The sequence below is a fragment of the Hipposideros armiger genome, unplaced genomic scaffold, assembly GCF_001890085.2.
Source record: "Hipposideros armiger isolate ML-2016 unplaced genomic scaffold, ASM189008v1 scaffold_447, whole genome shotgun sequence".
Taxonomy (NCBI): Eukaryota; Metazoa; Chordata; class Mammalia; order Chiroptera; family Hipposideridae; genus Hipposideros; species Hipposideros armiger.
The window spans coordinates 561258-584722 of record NW_017731797.1 but is presented as its reverse complement, the minus strand read 5'-3'; the positions used below and the strand labels follow the sequence as shown (position 1 = coordinate 584722).

Here is a 23465-nt window from a genome sequence, read left to right as displayed (position 1 = left end):
TCAGTGGCTGAATCTTAAGGAAGCTGGCAGGTGGCAGCAGGCCTCAGTATGTCCTGGCTTTTTGTGGAGCTACCTCAGGCCCAGTACTGGTGGCAGCCATCCTCAGTTTGCAGTGTGGTCTCTCCCACATGCCTCCAGGGTTAGCACAGGCAGCAAACAACTGTGGATTGCTGTGTAGCTCCTACCAGGTAGCCCCCAACTTGTCACAGGCAATGGGTGACCAGGGCCTGCACTGAAGCCTCTACCAAGAAGCCCAAGAACCACCATACCTGGAGGTTGGCTTCAGACCAAAGCAGAGCACCATCAAATTAGCCCTACAAGTGACACACCCAAAGGGCAGTCTCAACAGGCACCAGAGTCTACTGGGGCAAATACCACTCAGTGGCGTAAGCCCCCTGTACAGCAGCCTGTAAGCTGTGGACATGGCCAAACCCCATAGCCAATCAGCCAGAGAATCAATCCTACCCACTGATGTGCCAATAGCAATCAAGGCTCATCTAGAACAGGAGGGCACACACAAACCACACAATGGACATTCCTGGAGTACCCAACACAGGTGACCAGGGAGACCTTGCCAGGGCCCCACAGGGCCACCTTGCCAAGACTGGGAGACATAGCAGATCTACCTAATACATAGAAACAAACAGAGAGGCAGCAAAAATTAGGAAACAACGAAATATGTCCCAAATAAAAAACCAAAATAATTCCAGAAACAGAACTAAACAAAATGGAGGCAAGCAACCTACCAGAGACAGAGTTCAAAACAATGGTGATAAGGATGCTCAAGGAATTTAGTGAGAACTTCAACAAAGAGCTAGCAAACATTAAAAAAGGACATAGAAACCATACAAAAGAACCAGTCAGACGTGAAGTCTACAATAGCTGAAATGAAGAATGCACTAGAAGGAATCACCAGCAGACTAGACGAAGCAGAGGACTGAATCAGAGATCTGGAAGACAAGGTAGCAGAAAACAACCAGAGAAGCAAAAAGAAAAAATAATCCAAAAAAGGATAGTTTAAGAGCCCTTTGGGACAACATTGTGTAAAAACATTCACATCATAGGGGTACCAGAAGAAGAGAGAAAGCAGGGGATTGAGAACCTATTTGAAGAAATAATGACTGAAAACTTTAGTAACCTGACAAAGGAAATAGACATACAAGTCCAGGAAGTGCAGAGTCCCAAACAAGATGAACCCAAATAGGCCCACAAGACACATTATAATTAGAATGGCAAAGGTTAAAGACAAAGAGAGAATCCTAAAAACAGCAAAAGAAAGGCAACTAGTAACTTATAAGAAAGTTCCCATAAGATTGTCAGCTGATTTCTCAACAGAAACTGTGCAGGCCAGAGGGGATTGGCACAAAATATTCAACGTGATGAAAAGCAAGGACCTACAACCAAGATTACTCTATCCAGCAAAGCTATCATTTAGAATGGAAGGACAGATAAAGAGCTTCCCAGACAAGAAAAAGCTAAAGGAGTCCTCACCACTAGGAATGTTAGGGAATTCTTTAAGATGGAAAGAAAATTATCCAAATTATGAATAAAATAGCAATAGCTACATATCTATCAACAATTACTTTCAATGTAAATGGAATAAATGCTCCAATCAAGACATAGGAGGGCTGAGTAAGAAAAAAAACACCTTACATATGCTGCCTACAAACGAATCACTTCAGAATGAAAGACACACACACTCAGAAAGTAAAGGGATGGAAAAAGATATTTCATGAAAATGGAAACTAAAGAAAAAAAAAAGCAAAAAAAAAAGCTGGGATAACAATATTTATACCAGAAAAAATAGACTTGAAAACAAAAACTATAACAAAAGACAATCCCACTTCTGGGTATTTATCTGAAGAAACCCAAACACTACTTCAAGGGGACATGTGCATCCATATGTTCATTGCAGCATTGTTTACAATGGCCAAGATGTGGAGGCAGACTGGGTATCTGTTGATGGAAGAATGGATAACGAGGTGGTGATACATATGTACAATGGAATATTGCTCTGCCAGGGAAAGGAATGGGTTCTTGCCATCTGTGGTGGCATGGATGGACCTGGAGGGTACTGTGGTGAGTGGAGTGTAAGACAGAGAAAGACAGATGCAATGTGATTTCACTTATATGTGGAATCTAAAGAGCAAATTAAACTTAACAGGAACAAATCATAGATACAGAGAACATTGATGGCTGCCAGGTGAGAGAGGATTGGGGGTGAGTGAAAAGGGGAAGGGAATAAGAAGTACAAATTGGTTGTTACACAGTAGTCATGGGGATGTAGGGTACAGCATAAGGAATATAGTCAATAATATTGTAAAAACTACGTATGGTGTCAGGTGGGTACTAGATTTGTTGGGGTAATAAATGGGAGGGAGTTGGGGGGCAGGGTGAAAAAGGTGAAAGGATTAAGTAGAATATTAGTTACAAAATAGTCATGGCAACGTAAAGCACAGGGAATAATACGGTAATAACTATGTATAGTGCCAGGTGAGTACTAGTCAGGGGGATCATTTCTTAAATTATTTAAATGTCAAACACTATGCTGTACACCTGAAGGGAATATAAAATAATATTCAATGTTAACTGTAATTGAAAAATTAAAAGGGAGGGAAGTTGAAGGGCAATAGGTGGTCCAAATTTCCACGTATAAAACAAACCATAGGGATGTAATGTACAGCATGGGGAATAGTTAATTATTGTGATACATAGTATGGTGTCAGATGATTGCTAAACTTAGCACGGTGATCACTTCTTTAGGTATATAAGTGAATAAATATGGTGTATACCTGAAACTAATATTGTATGTCAGCTATATTTTAATAAAAATCTTAAAAAACAAACCATCTTAAGGAGCCCAAATCTTCACACAGACCACTCTGCAGTCAGTGGCTGGGGCCTGTCACCCTCTTAACGGCACCTGGGTACAGGATCCAACATGTCTCTGCCTGCTGGGTGGAAGCCACAGCTGCAACATGCTTTCAAAAAAAAATCGGCCAGACCAAAGGAGCTCCCTGTCAGTGTTTTTCAATGTTCCCAGTGCAAAGCTAAAATTTTACTTCCACAGGACTACACAAACTAAAAATAAAATGGAAAAAAGAGCTGTCTAGTTCTGTATCATTTCTCCCCATGGTCAGGTCCCATTCAGGTCACTGGCTATGCATGGAAATCGGTTATGAACAGTTGCTCGGTTCTGCCTTGCCTGGAGTTTAAGGCTGTCAGCCAGCCCATGCTCTCGGTGATGGCCCCGGAGAGCAAAGCAGACAAGGATACGTGTGGGAGGTTCGGCCGACGGTCAAGAGGGAATCCGGTCAGCTTTCCCTTGAGGCACCAGCAGTGGGCTTCCTTAGGTTTTCTTTCAACAATCCCCAAATCTAGTTGAAAGTAGGCATAGCATGTCAAGGACAGGGCAAGGAAATGCTGTGCCATTTCCTCAGGACTGAGATGGCAGGAGAGAAAACTGGCAGTGAATGCTTATCACCGTGTCATCATCTCTTTTTCTTTGTTTTCACATCCTGAGTCACTTCCTATTTCTAATTTCCTCAAAGATGTCATTAAATGTAGGGTGGAGAAATGTCTAAGTAATGATACCAACTCATTACAACACACAAGGTGGGATGGTTCCTTTCGCACGGGCTTATTTATAGTAATAAAGCAGAAGCCCTGAATCCACATTGATGTCTTCATCTTCTATTGCCCTCCACTCCAGGCAGCCATGTCATTCTGAGCTGGCGGATGACATGCTATTCATGTGCTGTGTCAGGTCTAAACCTCCTTGAAACAGGAAATCATTCCAATCTCTCTTCCCCTTTTATTCTGACCCACACTTCAAATTTTTATTGCTTTTTCCTAAGATAAGTGGTTCTCAAACCTTAATCTAGGTAAGAAGTACCTAATTTGTGGGTGATAACAATTATTCTCATCTTCCGGTGGTGATTACTCAACTGTATTCAGCTATACACTAAAAAGGGTGAATTTTACATGTAAACTATACCTAAGATTCTTTAAAAATCACCTAGAGAACTTATTAGTTCTGATTATGAAGGCCTGAAATGGGTCCAAGGAACTTACACTTTAATTGGTATTCCGTTACTTCTTACATAGGTGGTCTGACGGTCACACTGGGGAAAAAACACTGTCCACATAGTAAGGCCCACTCTTCCCTCCATGAGCGAATCCCACTAACAGCTGATTCTGCCTATGTCTCTAGGAAGAGAGCAAAGGATGCTGGACTGGGTCCCTGGGCAGTCAATGTGCAGACCTGGATTCTGTTCCAGGGTCCACCTCAACCTCCGTATTCTTCATGCCCATGTAACATGCCTCCAATCTGAGATAACTAAAGGAGGCAAATCCTAAAAATATGTATTAAGTTTAATGTAAGCCCCTAAAACTTTAGATATTGTTTTAAATTCTACATAGCAAAGGAAATAGGTTTCAACTTCGATGCCAACACCTTTTCCAGGTATTAGTCTGTTCTGATGACAAATCTGATTTAGGAATGCACTTTCAAAGCTAACAGTCACTTAATTGCCCCAACAGCTCCCAAACAGCTCAGAAGTTTACTACCAAATATGGTTGGCTGACCAGTTTACAACCTGTGCCGCTGAGGGCACTGCTGCAATAAATGTGACCCTCTCCCACACCCTTCTCTATTCGGAAGGTAGATTAGTCACGCTGGGCCTGTGGGGAGCATCCCTCTCAGAAGGCACTCTTGGAGAAAAGGCCTTGAGAACCAAAAGGAACCAAACAGACAGGGTGTGTTCCCAGTTTGTGCTTAGACCTCAGCCTCTCCATCTACCCACACTCGGTCACCTACCCTTCCCAGATTATGACGCCACATATGCACTGATCCATTTCGCCACAGCAATCCCAGGGGAGTTCTAACCCTGCTGTGAAAGGGCATCTTTTGAGCCAAACCTCTACTTGGAAATTTTCCTGCTCATGTATTCCCACTGAGATCAACTTACAGGTGAATGTATGAGAAGAGATTTTCAAATCAGGTTTTCTGTGTAAACCATTAAGCTGCTGGGTACTATTTTATACAAAGAATGGGGTAACATCCTCAAGATGACATTTCCTGGCAGCTGAGTTGTCAAGTTTGGGAAAAGATGCACAGACCACAAATGAATCCTCTAAACTGTATTTGGAACTGACAAAACATTTGGAATTGAAAAAAAAATAATCTTCCTAGGGACAAGGCCCTGAGCACAGAGTCTGTCCCCAACCACAAAGTTTTACATCAACTGTACACAACAAAATTAGCAACAAGTTATCTTTGGCACTAGAATGGGTAATTCCTTAGCTGTTCATACAATATCCAAACTGCACACATGATATTAGATTGCAGGTTAACAGTTGAATCTTACATTTAGATTATCTTAAAAAGTTGGAAGTCCTAGCTAAGTTTTTCAGTATCAATATGCTAAACATATGTAACAATTAGTGCCTGAGGTAGAGACTTCTGCGAGAGATTTATTAAAGAACACACAATTGAGAGTAGAGCAAACAAAAAGATTTCCAATCTTGGAAGCGTATATATAGCCAAATGTCTTTGTTGGGTCAGCAGGCCAACCCTGAAATGCAGAACTCTTACTTCTTTTACTTCTGTAGAGATTTTGCACGGGAGTAGAACTTCCTTTTGTTTGGACTCCTGGGTTTTGGAATACTATTATGGATTGCTTCTTTAAAAAGTATGATTATTAACATGGAATGTGCATGACCCAAACTCAACGTCATTATTGAAAACAACACAGTTGCATTAAACTAATAAAATCTTAAGCTCTCCATGATATGTGGCCAAATGAGTGACAAGTATGCAACTCAACCTAGTGATTCTAATATTTGATGGTAACTTTGATTATTACAGATTTATGATCTATAGGTAAGTTGAAATTTTGTTTCCAAACTCTGAACTATATAGCCGCAGCGACCTTATTATTTTCAGGTGGTAAGACTCTTCATAATATTACATGATTTCGTAAAATTAAAATTAATCTAATACCTGGAACCTTCCAATTAAAATGACCAGCGACTGTGTATCTTTGACTTCAGGTACTTTTCTAAATAGTCAGGAAAGACTTTTCCTTTACAAAAAGGCATTTCCTGAAGTAGGTGCAAGTAGAACATACTTGCCTTTTACTGAAAGCTGGCTGGCTGAAAATGTATCAAATACTACAGATGTTATTTTTAGAAGTATACTGTCTCTTTAATGAGAAAGAAAGGATAAAGATGGACATTCATAAGCATAGGTATGATTAATAGGAATATTTAAGTCCATTCTTGGTATAAACTGATTAGAGTGTTTTAAACCATCACTGATTCCTGTGATAAAGAGCACTGAAGGGCATCTTATTATCATCCCAGTTCTTTCAACTTTTTTTTTTTAAGTTCCAAGCTCAAATGACCAATAATAATAATTGGCATTTCAATACCTTTTACTATAGGCTCTCTTTAACTACTTCACAACACGTCTGAGAGGTCAGTGGCTCCTGAAACTTGGAAAAGTACCGTGAACTGCCTAATTTCATACTATGAGGAAATGAGAGAGGTAAGGTACCTAATGCTATTTTTCTCTTTAAAGATATAGGTGTCCTTCTAAAAGGCAGACATGTGGGAGTCCTAACCTTCAGAACCATGTGAGATGGCAAAGTTCACCTTTATCAAAAAGTAATTCTATAGTTATCAGTCATTAGTCAAGGAAAATCCCCAGAAAAACTGACTTGAAATGAAACACTCTTGTGGTTTTAAATGAACAAATACAGAAACAAGCAAAACTAAGTCATCAAGCGAACTTGAAGCCACAAAATGAATATGAACATCTCTTTAGGGGAAAATGTTATCTAATTCTCCTCTCGAATTTGAACTAAGAAAAAAGCATGTTTGTTTTACAAATATCTCTAAATGATAGATTTTAACGAAGATGAGCCAAGCACGTATCATATTGAAATCAATCCAACAGAAATGTTAAGGTATATGAATGTGTTGATGGCCGTATTCTGACTCAAGTATGTGAAAGGACTAAGCACTCAGCTTCTATTTAGAGAATCAAGTATCAAATGGCAGAGCATATCTTATACAATAATTCAAAGGAATGTGATTTTTGATAGTGAACAAATGTGGACAGGCTTTTTATACAAATACGTGCAAGTTCTAGAATAATAACCAGCAGAGTATTTTCATAGGTTCAACAAAGACTCAATTAATGGCTTAAGCTAGACACTGACAGGGCCATTTTCTTAATGTAGGTTCATGGATATCATTAGGGGAAAATGGCTTTGGCAAACTCATATGTTCAAAGGCTGAAAGAAATATACTAAGAAAGCAGTGAGAGTTGGGGAACTCATGTCATAAGTAAAACTTTAGTGAGAGAACAAAAATAGATTTTAAATGCGTATGTACAAGTGAAGTGACTCAGAATATCTTTCCATACACTTTAAGAAGTTAAAGAGTTATCCAGACACAAAAGATAACATTCTCATCAGAACAAGCCAAGATGAAGCACCAGGGGCACTGTTTGTAGAAACTAAGTGGATGCTTCTGGCGCCAAATGTCTGTCTGGCATTTCTGCTTGACTCCTTCCCTCGCAAACTGCCAACCTTTCCGCTGGCAAAGCCACTCTACTCTCCTTCAGGTTCTGAAGGGATGGACATGATTGTATGTGTATTTTCTGTCCTCCAATTAAGAAATCTTTTTGAAGCTCTAGTGACATAAGCATTAATTGGTAGTTCTTTATCTTAGTTAGGCTTAGGTATGTAAAATCTTGCTTGTTTTCTTAGAGTAAATATTTGAATTTCCTTATCAAACATTTGGTGTGAAGGAAACTGGGCATGTCTATTAATTACCCAGGACACATACATGTATAATTTTCTGAAATTTCCCCTCCAGTCTCACCTCAACCTATATTTTGCCTAAGATGTTGAAAGACCCTGAGGAACTTCTCTAGGCCAAAATTTATAGAATTTTTTAAAAAAGCAAAATAAAGGTAAATGCATGGCTAATAGACAAGCTTAAATTTTCTACCGAGTTTCTTTTGTTTGGGGAAAAGGGGGAGAAATGCAAAGAAAAAAAGAAAAAAAAAAGAACTGCACAAAGGGTACTATTCTAGGATTCTCCTAAATAATGGAAAACTGGCATTTTAAATTAAAAGTATAAAAAATAATACTTTTGGAATTTCAAAGTCGGAGACAGCCTGCGATAGCTTTCTGTTAAAAAAGAGTAAGATACCCAAAATGAGATGCCTGCTGGTGAAGCACAGGCCTTCTTTTAAATCGTTACCAAGCTCTTACTCAGAAGCTCATAAACTGTAAGACAAACGACGTGAACGTGATGGGAGAGCAAAGCTCCCCAACATAATACAAGGTTGAAAATGGCAATAAAATACTGCAAATTATGAGAGTTACATGAACATTAATGCTTGTCATTAACAAACAGATATGCCTACCCATATATTTATAGGGAATAAATACTGAAATTCTCTTTAGGTCTATTTACAGATAGAATCCCGGGTCTTCCAGGCAGAAATCTACATTGGCAGAAGTATATAAATTACAAAAGTTCCACAGTAAATTATAAAAAATAAGAAATTTGGATTTAGGCCTCCTGCCATATGCAGTACAAGTAGCTTTGAGTATTCTTAGCCTACAAAGGAATTTTAAAATTTCTAATGTTGACATATAAAGAAAATATCCATCACTGGCTTCTTAAGAAACCAGAGAGAGGCAGGTTTCTGGATAGAGATTTAAGGCAAATCAAACAGGTCCACAACTACACATCCTATTAGGGCTCATTTCCCAGGCGTGGCTTTGCTTTGTACTAGAGGAATTTTAATAACAACTCTAGCAGGAGCCTCCACACTGCTACAGAACTGGGGACACCTTAGTGTATCAGCATTTGGAAAGAATTAAATGATATACACACCACCCAAGCATACATGGCAACGCTGGATGCTTAATGGAGTCCTGCAGTGAATCATTTATCTCCTTTGAAAATACAAACAGGTTTTCAAAGACTAGATTCAAGTCTGGGCACATGAATGAGATTCAAAGATTTCTCAAGTAAAGGCGAGACAATCTCAGCCGCCTCCTGTGGACTTTCTTTCCAGGGCTGAAAACTGACTGCTTCTCTTTCACCTCCTTGTGTATCTGAAATCATGCCTGCGACATGAGAGGCACTTTTATTAGGTATAGCATCTATTAAATCTTTTAACCCAGGGTAGAATTTGCTGAACAAAGTAAAACACTAGCCTAATAGACATTGCCTTAGGATTTTTCCCCCTTTAATATAAAAGTATAACTACAGTGGTCCAAGGTACAAATACAAAAAAAAAGTTTTCATACTAAAAAAAAAAAAAAGTACCATAATACTGTACATACAAAACTGTTCAACAAGAATGATTTAAATATTTCTGTTCTTTTCCGGATCTGGAAGACACAAATGTAAAGTTCTACAACTGTATTATTGCTGGAACATGTGCCCAGGAACACTGTGTTTCCCTTCTTCTCCCCCTTGTCCCAGCCCTGCCTTCAGAGTCCCCTGAGCTTGGATCATGAGCCAACAGCATCCCTGAAGATAGCCAGAGCCAAATGTTTACTCAATGGAAGTCATTATTCAGTGAGCCGCAGCTTACCATAAACTATGAAAAGCACAAGTTTTCAGCCCAGCCAAGATTAAATCCAGACGGAGGTCTTCCCATTCCCTGATTTGCTACTCGCACTGCTTTTGTTGGACCCAGCTTTGGATCCCACTTTGTGTTTTTTTTCCCGGGGGCCATGGGGGTTGTTTTGGTGATTGTAGGCCTGGATTGCTAGGTCCAAGCGTTCCTGAGCCATCCTGATCTCCCGCTGCAGGGTCTCCAGATCAGCTGGGAGGGGCTCCTCATGGCTGCCGTACTGTTGTTCCTGGGCGATGTTGGCCTTGTTTTGCTTGTAGGCAATCTTAGCATTGGACAGTTCGGTGTACTGGATCTGATCGGGCTTGACGGCAATGTTATAGCCCGGGGGAGCAGATGGTGTATTCCAAGTGAAAGGATAATTATAGACACCCGGATCTTCCAGTTCCCTCCTTTTACTGTTTAGTGAGTCTCGAATTGTCCCAAACCCTAAATGAAGCATCTCCCAAACGTTAAGCAATAGGCAGAGGCCTGTAACACCATACATTATCAGAAGAAAGATGGTCTTTTCAGTGGGTCTAGAAATAAAGCAATCTATCTTATGAGGGCAAGGAACTCTGCTGCACACGTAAGATGGGTGGACTTGGAAGCCATACAGAAAATATTGGCCTATCAGAAAACCCACCTCAAACACGGTCCTGGCCAGCAACTGCAGCACGTAGATTTTCATGAGACCATCCTCCCGAATCCGCTGTCGGCCGTCATGCTTGGGTTTAGGATGGTTCTGCTCTTTATTTTCTTTTTCACTTTCTAATTCCATTTCTGGATACATCATGGGATCCTCTTCATGGTCCTCTTCTGTTTCTTCCAGAGCCCGGTGCTGTTTCCAACGCATCGCATAGGGTTTGCTCCGAGCTGCCTTCTTGTCTGCTTCCCCATGCTCCATTTTGGCAATCTTGTGGATGGCGTAGCCCAGGTACATCACTGAGGGGGTGGCCACCAGGATGATCTGAAACACCCAGAAGCGTACATGGGACAGGGGTGCAAAGGCATCGTAGCAGACATTCTCGCAGCCCGGCTGCTCTGTGTTGCACACAAATTTGCTCTGCTCGTCATAATAGATGGACTCTCCCCCTACAGCTGTAAGGACAATCCGGAAGACAATCAAGACAGTGAGCCAGATCTTGCCCACAAACGTGGAATGGTTGTGGATCTCCTCTAGCAGGCGGGTCAGGAAGCTCCAGCTCATGGTGAGTGAGTTGGTATGCCCTGATAAAAATGGGAAAATACCAAAGGGAAAACATTAAAATTGTAACAATCTTTTACTGATGATATCTCTAGCAACTAGTTTTCTGCATACTTGAAACCCAACTTCAAGGCTCATACTAGAATGACTGTTAAAATAAACAGCGTCTCACTCTTCTACCCTCGTGTAGGACAATTCACCTCAGTCAGGAGCACCTGTCTGGGCTACCAAACTAGCAAGTCTGGTTTGCTTTCATGTCTCCCCTAGTTTAAAAGGTAAAACTGTAGCTATCATTTCAGGTATATTTCTCAGACACAGTATACTATCCTTTACATATATTACTATTTCATAAGGCCTTCAGAACTTTGTGAGATATAGGTAAGAAACTAGGACGGAGGTTTAGGTATTTGGTCTAGTCATGGTAAGACCGCCACTGAGAGCATAATGGGGAACTTGGGTTAGATGCCATTGTGAAACGGTACCCTTTTAGGAAACTTAAATTTTGGACCTGGTGACAAAGTATTAAAAATAATTAAAAAGGTGGTATAGCTGCAAATAACTGGCAATGATGAAGAAGTAAAATAAAGGCCGGCCAAGTGGCGTGATGGTTAAGAACTGGCTTGGGATGCCGGAGAGCCCCGGTTCGGATCCCACATGAGGGCCAGTGACACTGCCCTCTACAGCTAAGATGCTGAACAACAGCTCAACCTGGAGCTGGGCTGCCTTGAGTCGCCAGCGACAGCGTAAGCTGCAGCCCGTGGCAGTGGGTTGCCATGGGCTACCGTGTGTAGCCAGCAGTCAGCGTGAGCGGCCAGCAGCCGCAGTGAGCGGCCGTCCAGAAGCGGGCGACTGATCTGCCTCGCCTGGGAGAGCGCAATGATGGTGCCAACTTGGGCCAGTGAAGCAACGTCCTCCACAACTAGACTGAAGAACAAAAAGACAGCAACTTGTCTGTTCCCCTTCCCCCAATTCCCCAGCACTATTCCCATCCCCCCAATTTCCCAAATAAAAATCTTTTTAAAAAAAGAACTAAAACAAGACAGAAAGAAACTTGGAAGACAGTCCCTAGCTAGGCTGCAGAGCATAGCAGACACTGGGGATTCTGATTTATGTTTCTGTATTTTGTTTATGGTGAATGTTAAAAAATTGGTCTGCAAATTAAATTGTGAAGACATTAAATCCAATCAATAGGCAGATCCATTTATGACAGCATTTGGAAAGATAGTTTTATTGTGAGATTCTTAGAACTATGTCCAGAATCCTGGTAAAAACCACCTAAATAAGGTAATATAAAATCCGTAATGAGGGCCGGCCGAGTGGCTCAGTTGGTTAAGAGCTCACTCAAGAGTGCAAGCTCTGAGCAACAGCGGTTCGAGTCCTGGCCCAAGCCGAGCTGCCGCTGAGCTGCCAACAGGTAGCTGGATGGCTCAGCTAAAAAAATAAAAATAAAAAAATCCGTAATGCAACCTCTGACACTAAGTACACTTCACTTTTCCTTTTCTCCTTCTTGTCTTCCCTCTCCCAGTTTACTTCTGCAGATTATAGGTAATTATCGGCATCACCAAAGAAGTTTAAATACACTTTACCTGTTATGCAGAACTTCTGTTATCCAAAGTTTTCTTAGAGAAATTTTGTTTTGCTTACAACTTTTCCAGATTCCCTCTGGAAGGGAAAAAAGAAAAGGTCATAAGCTTCCTCCCACAGAAAACAATGAATCACTAAAATGTCATTTTCAGGAAGAAACAGAGTTTTCTAGGTATCACAGGAATCAGTCCGTATGAGATGGAAACAGGCTTGAGTTTGAATATCACTTATTTCTCCTCCTAATTCATGTGCTAGGAGAAACTACGTAACTGACCCAAAAGTTCTTCAGTCATCGTAGTCTAGGAAAATGTGACAGGAAGATGAGTCATTTGTGTAAATCTGAAGTAGATGAACTCTGGCACCTATAGGAAAAAGCCAAAGCAGAAAATCTCAACAAATTTAAACTGGGTCACCAAAGGCCTTGCGCAAACCCTCGCCCTGCATGCTGCTCTATTCCCGGGAGCAGCCAACACCTCTCACTGGGATTTGAGCAGCCAACACAGAGCAGGCTGTTCAGTTAAAACACCCAACAGCTGGCTCTCAGTCACTGGGACACCGGTGTTCACGGGAGGTGATTTACAGATTCAACTGCTCACAGAAAGAAAGCAGCTGCATCTGTATTGTGGTTAAAAAAAAAAATCCCAGGACAAATTATTGCTCGTTATCAAGTTCTGCCAACTTTGAATAGCTATGGCCAAGATTCATCCATTAGGTGCCCACTTTGTTCATTTACTATCATTTAATAAATACATTTAAAACAATCCCTGGTGTTGCGTTCATTGTAACTTAAAAAAAATTTTTTTTGTAAGATACAGGAAAAAACCCCAGAGCAATTTTCAAAAGATCAATAAAGAAGAAAGAAGAAAAAAGGAAATACAGGCACCTACATAACATGTAACAATCAAGATTTACATACATAATCTCACCACACAAAGATCTCACCACAGGATTTCAAGTGTAATACAACTCGAATTTCCAGCCCTGGTGTTAACTAAGCCCACCACTTCTCTCACTGAATACACAAGTTATAAAAACCACAAAACAAGAAGTATAATAATCAGCAAGTAAATGTTGGGTTGTCAGAAGTCATGATGCATTTTTGCAACGAAAAACATAGAAAAAGAATACGTCATGACTTTTCAGACAACCCAATAATAGAAGCAATTAAACAGTGATGTAAGCCAGGTTTTCAACACAGAACTCTGTAATGATTCATATCCAAAAGCTCAAACTCGGATTTTCCCCAAACGCAGCTAAAGCATTTCCCCTGAAGCCTGAAATTCTATTTGTATTTGCCAACAATAATTTGTCCTGGAATTTTTAAAATCATAATACAGATGCAGCTCCAATATACCAAGATCATAGAAGAGCAATTGTTAGTGAGAAAACTCATCCTCTATAACTCCATCCATACCAAATGGATATCTTTATAATAATTATTGCTATGTAATAATTTCTCAACAGTTCAGCATCTCATACAATGATCTAACATTTCTGGGGGGAGGAGAAATTAGTGATAAGCCCTTCAAGGCTTATGTAAGTTATAAAGCAGCCATTTAAACACACCCAGAAATACACACTGTATGCTGGTTATGCTGTAGGCCTAAAAAACGCTGAACCCTTAGAGCCTGATTTTCCGTGGGCATTCATAAGTGCCACAGCACTTTATACCCATACCTTGAGTATAAATGATGTTTAGTAATAACTCCAGCATCTCATAAGATGGGCAGTGGACAATTTTCTTTCTAAAATAACCATGGGCTTCCTAAACTCAATGGCAACATCACCACTGCTTTGATCTACTGATGAGTCAAGTAGGTTTTTCTCTGATACTCTTCCCTTTCCAAATCCCCTTCTTCTCCTTACAAGCATTAAGAGAATGGTTTAAATATCACAGACTATCTTACTCCAATGAGATTAGGGGGTGGGGGTGGGGCGGTGATAGAAGGAGGGGGGAGGAAGAGAGAGGGGAAAAATTAAATGAGTAGAATGGTGGGATCTGAAATTGACATTTTTAAGCAGAACGTGTCACTGCCAAGTGTGGTCTCATTGTATTCTTACTCCACTGAAGTTCCCTTTTTTCTGAACTACTATTTTTTTTTTTGCTCTGCTATCAGAAGCCTAAGATTCAGGACATAGTCTTCTCTGGCTTCCCTGCTTCAGCAAAGAGAAATGGTTATAGAGCAGAGAGAGAAGAGCGTGCAATTAACTTTGAATGGCTTCCATGAAAAAGTAAAAACCATTTCCACACTCCGTCTATGAATGGAACGTGACATGGGAACATGTGACAGGTGCTGATGAGAGGTGCAGGAATGCCAAACACCCAAATTGATTTTTTGCTAATTAGAAAAGCCCCAATTAATTTATATGTACTTTTATACTTAATATTTTCTTGAATACATATATCCTTTAAGCTTCGGTTGAATGTATGTATGGATAAATTCTAGGAAGTGGTATTATTAGGTCCAGGAAATGTGAATCTGCATGGTTCTTGCTTTGTACTGTCATTCAAGTTTCTAAAAAGGTCCTAACAATTTACAATGCCTGGTTAACAAATGATTACAATTTCACCTCAACTTCATCAGCATTGTCTGTTATGCTACTTTACTAGATGCAAAATCGTATTTCAAAATTATGTCAATTTGTATATTATTAACACAGCAGGATACACGTCCTCTATATTCCCCCCCCCTTTGAGGACTATTTCTATCCTTTTGCCTATTTATCTGCAGAATGCATTCTTAATATAGTACAGGTATTAACCATTTGACATTTAATATAAACATCTCATTTTATTGTCTTCCTTCAAATTTTATTATTTTATTATTGTATATAGTCACATCAGTCAATTTCTTAAATAAACTAAAAGGTGGAAAAGTTTTTCTTTCAAGAATGGCTTTTTAAATAAAGAATACTGTAATTCACAGTAGCCCATAATTCAAAAGGATTCTCACACACACACACACACACACACACACACAGTCTCTCTTTCTCTCTCTCTGAAGCAAATCATGTTTGCTTATATAACATTTATTGGACAGAAACCAAATGTGCTATATTTAGTCTATTTTCCAAATAACTAAAGTAACAAATCTACCTTGTCTTGCACTAGAAAATAAAATTTAAAAAAATTAGCTGGCTTCAATATGGTAATAAATTATGTAATTCCCTCCCAAATTCTTTATATTTGAAGAGTTTTCTATCAATTATATCCTAACAGGATCAAGTCAAAGTTTACTGCCTTTTTCTGTAAAACAGAATTCACAGGATTTTTTAAGATTAAATGTAAAGCACATTATTTGGATGATCTTAGGGAGTAGATTAAATAATTAGGCCCATGTTAAAGATGAAGAAATGAGGTCCAGCAAATTTATAAAATTGACCTGAGATCATCCAGTTATTAAGTGGTAAAGCCAGAATCTGAAATCAGCCAGTCTTGCTTCAGGATCTGGGCTCTTAACCACTAGTCAAGAATTACGTTACAGATGAAACAAGGTACAGGTTCCATATGAACACAGAAGAGGGACCGCATTCTATTCTTTGGGATGACAATTAAGCCAAATAAACTCACAGAGATCAAAAGGAGAAATTTCAGAGTTTAAGATCTTATATGTAGAATAAGAATTGAAAGTTAAAATACAAAACCAAAAAGAACTCCAAGGTTTCTTGGCAATTGGGAGGAAAGAATAAAAATAGAAAAATGGTATTTCAACAAAAACTATTTAATTAAGGATAACTTACTTGAGCCTTGAGAATAGGGACCAGAGAAGCTGGTAAATTCAGTTCTGGGTACACAAGTCTGAGATGATACTTGTTAAAAGATAGATATGCAGATGGTATTACCTATGAAGTGCTCCTTAGGCCTGGCCTCGAGGCAAACACCATTATTCCTATTACTACCAGGGCTGCTACAACTTTTTATCTTGTCACCTCAACTGTACTGGGAGCCCCAATGTGTAATTTGTGGTTATGTCAATTATATCTCAAAAAAGTTGTTTAGGGCCAGCTGAGTGGAGCGTTGGTTAAGAGCTGGCTTGGGACGCCAGAGGGCCCCGGTTCGGATCCCACATATGAGGGCCAGTGACACTGCCCTCTACAGCTAAGATGCTGAACAACAGCTCAACCTGGAGCTGTGCTGCCATGAGTCGCCGGTGATGCGTAGGGGGTTGCCCTGGGCTACCGTGTGTAGCCAGCAGCCAGCGTGAGCAGCCGTCCAGAAGCCGGCGACTGATCTGCCTCGCCCGGGAAGAGCACAATGATGGTGCCAACTTGGGCCAGTGAAGCAATGTACTCCACAACTAGACTGAAGAACAAAAGGACAGCAACTTGTCTGTTCCCCTTCCCCCAATTCCCCAATAAAAACCTTAAAAAAAAAGTTGTTTAATAAATAAGATGAAATAGACTTTTCAGACATACAAAAGCTGGAATAAGTCATCCTCAGCCAGCCAGCACAAGAAATGTAAAAGAAGTCTTTCAGGCAAAAGAAAAATGACATTAGCTGGAAATTTAAATCTATACAAAGGAATAAAGAACAAATAAATATAAAAGACATCTGACATCTTTTCTTATTTTAAGTATTTTTTAAAAAGATAACTGGCTGTTTAAAGCAAAAATAGCAACAGTCTGTGGGATTTTAGATTGAGGTAAAAGTATGAGTAAAAGTATGACAACAATACCACAAAAGGCTGAGAGAGAGGAAAATGGAAATATACTGTTGTAAGGTTATTATTCTGTACAAGAAGTGGTTTAATACTACTTGAACAGACTGTGATAAACTAAAGGTGGATACAGTAAACCCTAAATCAAGCACTGAAATAACAAAACAATGTTATAGCTAATAATCTAACAAAGAAGGTAACATGGAATCATAAAAAATAGATGAGGCAAAGAGAAAATAAATAGGAAGACGGTAGATATAAACCCAACCATTATCAACAATCATGTTACATGTAAATGGTCTAAACATTCCAATTAGAAGTCAGAGATTGTCAAACTGGATTAAATAAACAAGATCCAGCTACTATATGCTGCCTATAAGAAACTCACTTTAAACGTAAAAGCAAACGAGATTAAAAGCAAAAATATGGGAAAAGATGTAACATGCTAACAGTAATCAAAAGAAAGCTGGAATAACTATATATTAATATCAGACAACAGATTTCAGGCAAGGAATATTGCCTGAAATAAAGAAAGTCCTTTCACAATGATAAATCATCAACAGGACATAAAATTCCTAAATGTTTATATACATATTAACAGAGCTTCAAAAAAGATGATCCAAAAACTGATAGAAGAGAAGCAACAGACAAGACCACAATTAATAGTTGGGAGATTTCAACACCCCTCACTTAGTAATGCATAGAACAAATAGAGAGAAACTAGTAAGCATATAAAAGAAACAATACTATCAACCACTTTAATAAGTAAACTGACATTTAGAGTATACACTCTACCCAATAGCAGAAGAATTAACAATGTTTTCAAGGACATAGAGAACATTGATCTAGACCATATTTTGTACCATAACAAAAGCCTACATTTAAAATGATAAAATCATACAAAGTATGTGCTCTGGTGACACTGGGATTAAATTAGAAATCAGTAAGATTTAGCTAGTTTCCCTTATGCTCTCTTATCACTGAAAAAAATCTCCATATGGATGTCTTACCAATCGGAACATGTTCCTAAAAGAACTAATTTTCTTTTCCTCTTCCCTTCCATCCCCAAAATTTACCGCCTCCATTTCCATTATCAATTAACAGCACTGTGACTTTTTAAGAAAGCAATCCTTGCTTTCCCTATAAAGCAACCAACCATTTAGGATTTACTAAACAAGTAAGTGCCAAGAACTATCCTGGCTACTCACTTATTTGAATCCTCACAAAATCGTATCTTTTAGATAAGAAACAGGTACAGAAAATTAAGTAATTCGATCAAAGTCAGAGCTACTGGCACAGGCTGATTCAACAGGTTAGTTTAACTCCAAAGTCTTCTAGTTTTGCTATGCTATATTCTCTTAACTCCAATATCCAATAAGCCATCAACTTACATATTATTACTTCATGATGCTCTCAAATATACATCATGTGCATCTGAACCTGGGTATCTGAAATATCTGAAGAATTGAAAACTACCTGACGAAAACTACCTGAATGACTAATCATTGATGAGTGGTGAATATATTATAGTAACATCCACATGATGGAACAGTACCAATGAGCCTTCATGTTACGAAACTACTGAAGCTACCCTTGCCACTGATAACTTCTAACTGCCCGATTCAATGGTCAGTTCTCTTATTTACCCTTTTAAGCCATATTTGACACAACTGGTCACTCCTTCCTTCCTTCTTGAGATACTTTTTTTTATACTTGGCCTCCCCAATATTATGATACTCTTTCCTGGTTATTATTTTTCAGTTTCTAGTTCAGTCTCACTTGTCCTTTTCCAAACTTATAAATACATACACTAGTCTTATCCTATCTTATTAGCCTACCCTTTTCAGTGTTCTTTGCTGGTTTCTCCATTAGAATTCCAGATATAAATGAGATCCCATTTACTCCAACATCTCCCTTGAACTTCAGACCTGAAATTCAGCTGCTTCTCTTGGATGTCTGTTAAGCACCTGAAATTTAACATACCCCAAAGCAATCCCCCCACCCTCCAAAGACCTCCTCCATCTTCAGTGTTCCCAATCTCAGTAAATGGTTCCACCATTCAATACAGTTTCTCAGGGCAAAAACCTTCAAGTCAACCTCACTCCTTTTTCTCACTCCATAGCCAAACCATCACAAATCCTGTCAAATCTATCTTCAAAATCTATTCACAGTTCAACCACTTCTTACCACCTACATACATGCTACCATTCTACTCCAAACCACCTTCATCTCTAACCAACATGACTGTAAAAGCCAAAGTCTTCTAACTGGTCCCCTAGATTATGCCCTTATCCCTCTCAAATCTATTCTCCAAAAAAGCAACCAGAAAGTAAGTCAGATCATGTCCCTCTTCTGCTCAAAACTCTCTTGGAATAAAACCTACAATCTTTACCACAGTCTAAAAACACCAGTTCACTTTCTGGCTTCATCTTCAATTCTCCCTCTTGCTCATTCTGATTCAGGGATACCTGCATCCTCACTATTCCTCAGATCATACCAAACGTGCCATGCTTTGGCCTCAAGACTTCTGCATTTGCTACTTTCACTGCTTTGAATACTCTTTTCATAGATACTGGCAGGACTCTCCCTCACTTTATTCAAATCTTTGCTCAAAAGTCACCTCCTTAATGAGATAGTCCCCAAGACCACTTCCCTCTAAATTAACTTTCATTCTCTAGAGCCTTTTATTCAGCTTAAATTTTCTTTATAGCACTTAACCCTCACATAATAATTTTTATTTTATAATTTTATTATTTATAGAATGTAAGCCTCATGAGAGCAGGATTCTTTATTTTTATCCCCTGTGTCTAAAACCCCACAGCTTGGCAAATGGTGGTAGGTTCTCAGTAAGTATCTGTTCAATAAATAAATTCAAAAATTTAGAAAAATGTTCAAGATGTAGTAACTGGAAAAAAATCAGAATACAAAACAGAATTATCCCAATTTTGTGAAAACAAAATGTATGCATTAAAACCCTAGAAGAAAAACAAAAACTTTAAAAAAGACACTTAAAGGTTATAAACCAATACCCATTCTACTTTCTCCCCTTTTGAGCCTGTCTCCTACAACTCCCACCACTAGAATTATCTAAAATGGACCTTTGTTACTCCTTTGCTGAAAAGCCACTAGTGGGAGGTGGCTCCTCACAGCGGGTGGGGCAAAGATTGACTTTGATTAACAGTGTTTGGGCAATAGGATAACCACTTGGCAAAAAAAGATAAAAGGAGAATTCATAGCTCACATTAGATATTTAGATAATCCCCAAATAAAGTATTTTAATATAAAAACTGAAACCATAAAAAGTAGTAGAACATAGTTGATTTCTAACTTTGGAAATGGGAAGAAAAGAAAAAGATGAATCGGAGTACAAAAAAAGTGTCTCCATGGTTAAAACCAAAACAGAAAAACACCACAATACTGAAAAATAATAAACTGGAGAGAAAATTTTCAGTAACTCTTTTATAGGCAGAGAGCTAATCTCCCTAATACAGAGTTAAAACAAAAAAACAAAAAAAACCTACCAAAACTCCACTAGAAAATTGGCAAGGGATACACAGATATTCCACAGGAAAAAAAAAAAGCAAATTCCCCTCTAAAAAGATGCATAACATGAATGAACCTTGAAAACATAATGGGAAGTGAAAGAAGTCAGACACCAACAAGCCACATATTGTATGATTCTATTTACATGAAATGTCCAGAATCGCAAATCCATAGAGACAGAAAGTAGTCAGTGGCCGTTCAAGGCCATGGGAAATGGGATGTGACTTTATATAGCGTATCTTTTGGGAATGATAAAAATGCTCTAGAATTAGACAGTGGTGATGTTGGTTGCACAACCTTGGAATATACTAAATAACACTGAATCGTACACTTTAAAAGGATGAATTTTAAGGCATGAGAATTATATATCAATAATAAAACTACTTTAAGATATAATTCTATATTGGCAAAAATCCAAAAGTTGGGGAAGTTGTAGAGAAATAGACATTCTCATGCATTGCAGATGGGAGTGGTACAATCTCTAATGGCAATTTGGCAATACCTAAAAAAACTACAAATGTATCTATCCTTTGACCCAGTAATCTCACTTTTGGGAATAATCACATTATGGCAGTGTTTCTATAAACAACTCAAACATCCAGTTGTCAAGGGAATGGTTAAATGTACTATGGTCTATTTACACAACAGAATACCATGAGGAATGTTCTCCTTGTACAAAAAGATATCCAAGACATTTAATTAATGAAAATAGCAAGGTATATAAGTGTATGTAGTATGTGCCTTTTACAGAAGGAGGAAAAAAAAATCTGTTTTTGCTTCTACTTGTATAAAGAAGGAAAAGGATACATTAAAAAAATAATGGAAGTGGGAGAAGAGACTAAGGAGGATGGGGTAGGATCAAGACTTTTGATCATGTATCTTTTTATATTGTTTTGGTTTTTGAACCAAATATATTGCCTTTTTAAAGAAAATATCCCTAAAGACATTCCATGCCCTACAGAATAAAGTCTGCTTGAGATTTGTAAAAAAATTCTTTTGTAAACTTTTTAAAGTTCAAAATAACTTACATATTTTTCAAAAATTAAATGTTTTATTTAAAATGTTCATCTTAATTATACTTCAAATTTTAAAATATCATATTTGCATCAATTTACACTATACCTTTTCACATATGCATTGGTTGTTTCCCTATATCAAACCCACTTCCCCTGCAGATCCCCATGGTTTGCTCTTGCTTCATTTATGCTTCTCTTCAGCTGTCACCTCCTTAGCAAGGCCTTCCCTGACTACCCACCTACTGCCTACAATAACACCCCTCCATCACTCTCTACACCCTGACCCTGCCCTTTTCCTTGAGCACTTCATTACCTAACACGTCTTTTATTTGTTAAAGTACTCATTATCTGTCACCCCAATAGAATTTAGGCAAGCCCTTTGTTCTTGTACCCCTGGCATTTAGAACAACTATGCACTGAGTGATTTAATAAATTTGAATCTCTGCTCATGGTGGTCCCTCAGCCCCCACTTTAAATTGTCTTTCCACTACTTCCTGCCTAGAAAAACTTTCATCCTTTAAAATCTAGCTCAAAGGTCACCTCAAGTTTCCTTGGCCTCCTCAATTAAACTCCTCCCCAGAAAGTCTATACTTTTTCATTCCACTAACATCAGGACTTCCTCTACCAAATCAAGGTTAGTGGTAAGGTTTCTTCTGCTGGAGTATTAGTTCCTTGAGGGGAAAGTCCACGTTTTTGGTTTTTTTTAAATTCTGAGTCCCTAGCACCTAGCATGCTGCCTAGGACACAAAAAGCACTCAATGAATTATATTAAATAGAAGACCTGAATGAATTTGTAAGTAGAAAATAGAAAACACGTTCACTAATACAATCATACTTCAGGGCAGAATAAAATGAATGGTATGAAAGGACAAAATGTGAAAATACTCAGAAGGGAAAGAGACAAATTTCTAAGCATTAAATAGTATAAGCTGTCAATTATATTGGGTTGTCGGAAAAGTCATGACGTGTTTCTTCTATGTTTTTCGTTGCAAAAATGAGTCATGACTTTTCTGACAACCCAGTATCTCCATAAAGATGGTGGTGGTGGTGGGGAAGTATGCGCTTACTGCAGAAGACAAGTGGGTCTCTGGACAATGGGTTACGGTTTCACCAGACAGAGCTGGGGTGGGAAGCAGAGGCCAAGGCAGATGGAGAAAATGGAGTGAGTGAAAAGTTGCACAAGAAGACTCTTAGACTGGAACATGATGGGAGGATGTTTGGGAAGTAGCTGTAGAGAAGGCTGAACAGGAAAGTCAAAGACCAGTTTGCAGAGAGCCTTAGCACACCATGGAACCTGAAATTAAAGCATGTAAAAGTAATGATGAGTAAATGCTCCTCAAATGCGGTCTGCAGACCACCTTTGTCAGAATAATCCAGAGCGCATGTTGAAAATGTCGGTTACCAGGTCCTACTTACCCAACTCCCACTTCCAGGACCACTGAATCAGAATTTAATCCATCTATAGTTAGACATTTCAGCTGTTTACAACAGTTTGCTACAATACTTACAATTTGCACATATCCCCAACTATAGATTCAGGATAAATTTTGAAGAGAATTGCTGGGTCAACAGTTGTATGAATTGTGGGGAAAAAAATTGGTGTGTGTTAAGAAAAGGTCAATGTCTTTGCCCACTAACTTCCCAAAAATTTTCTGGCTGTTGATATGTATTACCAAATTACCCCTCCAAAAAGCTGCTAACTATTTATATTTCCACTACCAGAGTATGAGTATGCTGGTGCCTCATTCCCTCACCAATGATTTTAATCTATTTTTAAAAAAATAAGGATTGGGCTAATCATACTTCAG

At 38.8% G+C, this 23465-nt stretch overlaps 1 protein-coding gene across 6 annotated transcripts in view; it reads right to left on the bottom strand.

The window, feature by feature from the left end:
- Nucleotides 1–5032: 5032 nt before the first annotated feature.
- The window catches only part of GJC1 (gap junction protein gamma 1), a 33094-nt gene continuing 14661 nt past the window's right edge, over nt 5033–23465 (bottom strand). For 4 of the 6 annotated variants that reach the window (XM_019665691.1, XM_019665688.1, XM_019665689.1 and 1 more), the window contains 2 exons: nt 12443–12518; nt 5033–10879 (listed from right to left, as the gene is read on the bottom strand). In XM_019665691.1, the coding sequence (XP_019521236.1) occupies nt 9669–10859 (1191 nt within the window). In that variant the 5' untranslated portion in view covers nt 10860–10879; nt 12443–12518 and the 3' untranslated portion in view covers nt 5033–9668. Of the gene's footprint in view, nt 10880–12442; nt 12519–12714; nt 12803–16181; nt 16237–23465 lie in introns of those variants that run through there. The other 2 variants (XM_019665690.1, XM_019665694.1) reach the window with 2 other exon arrangements.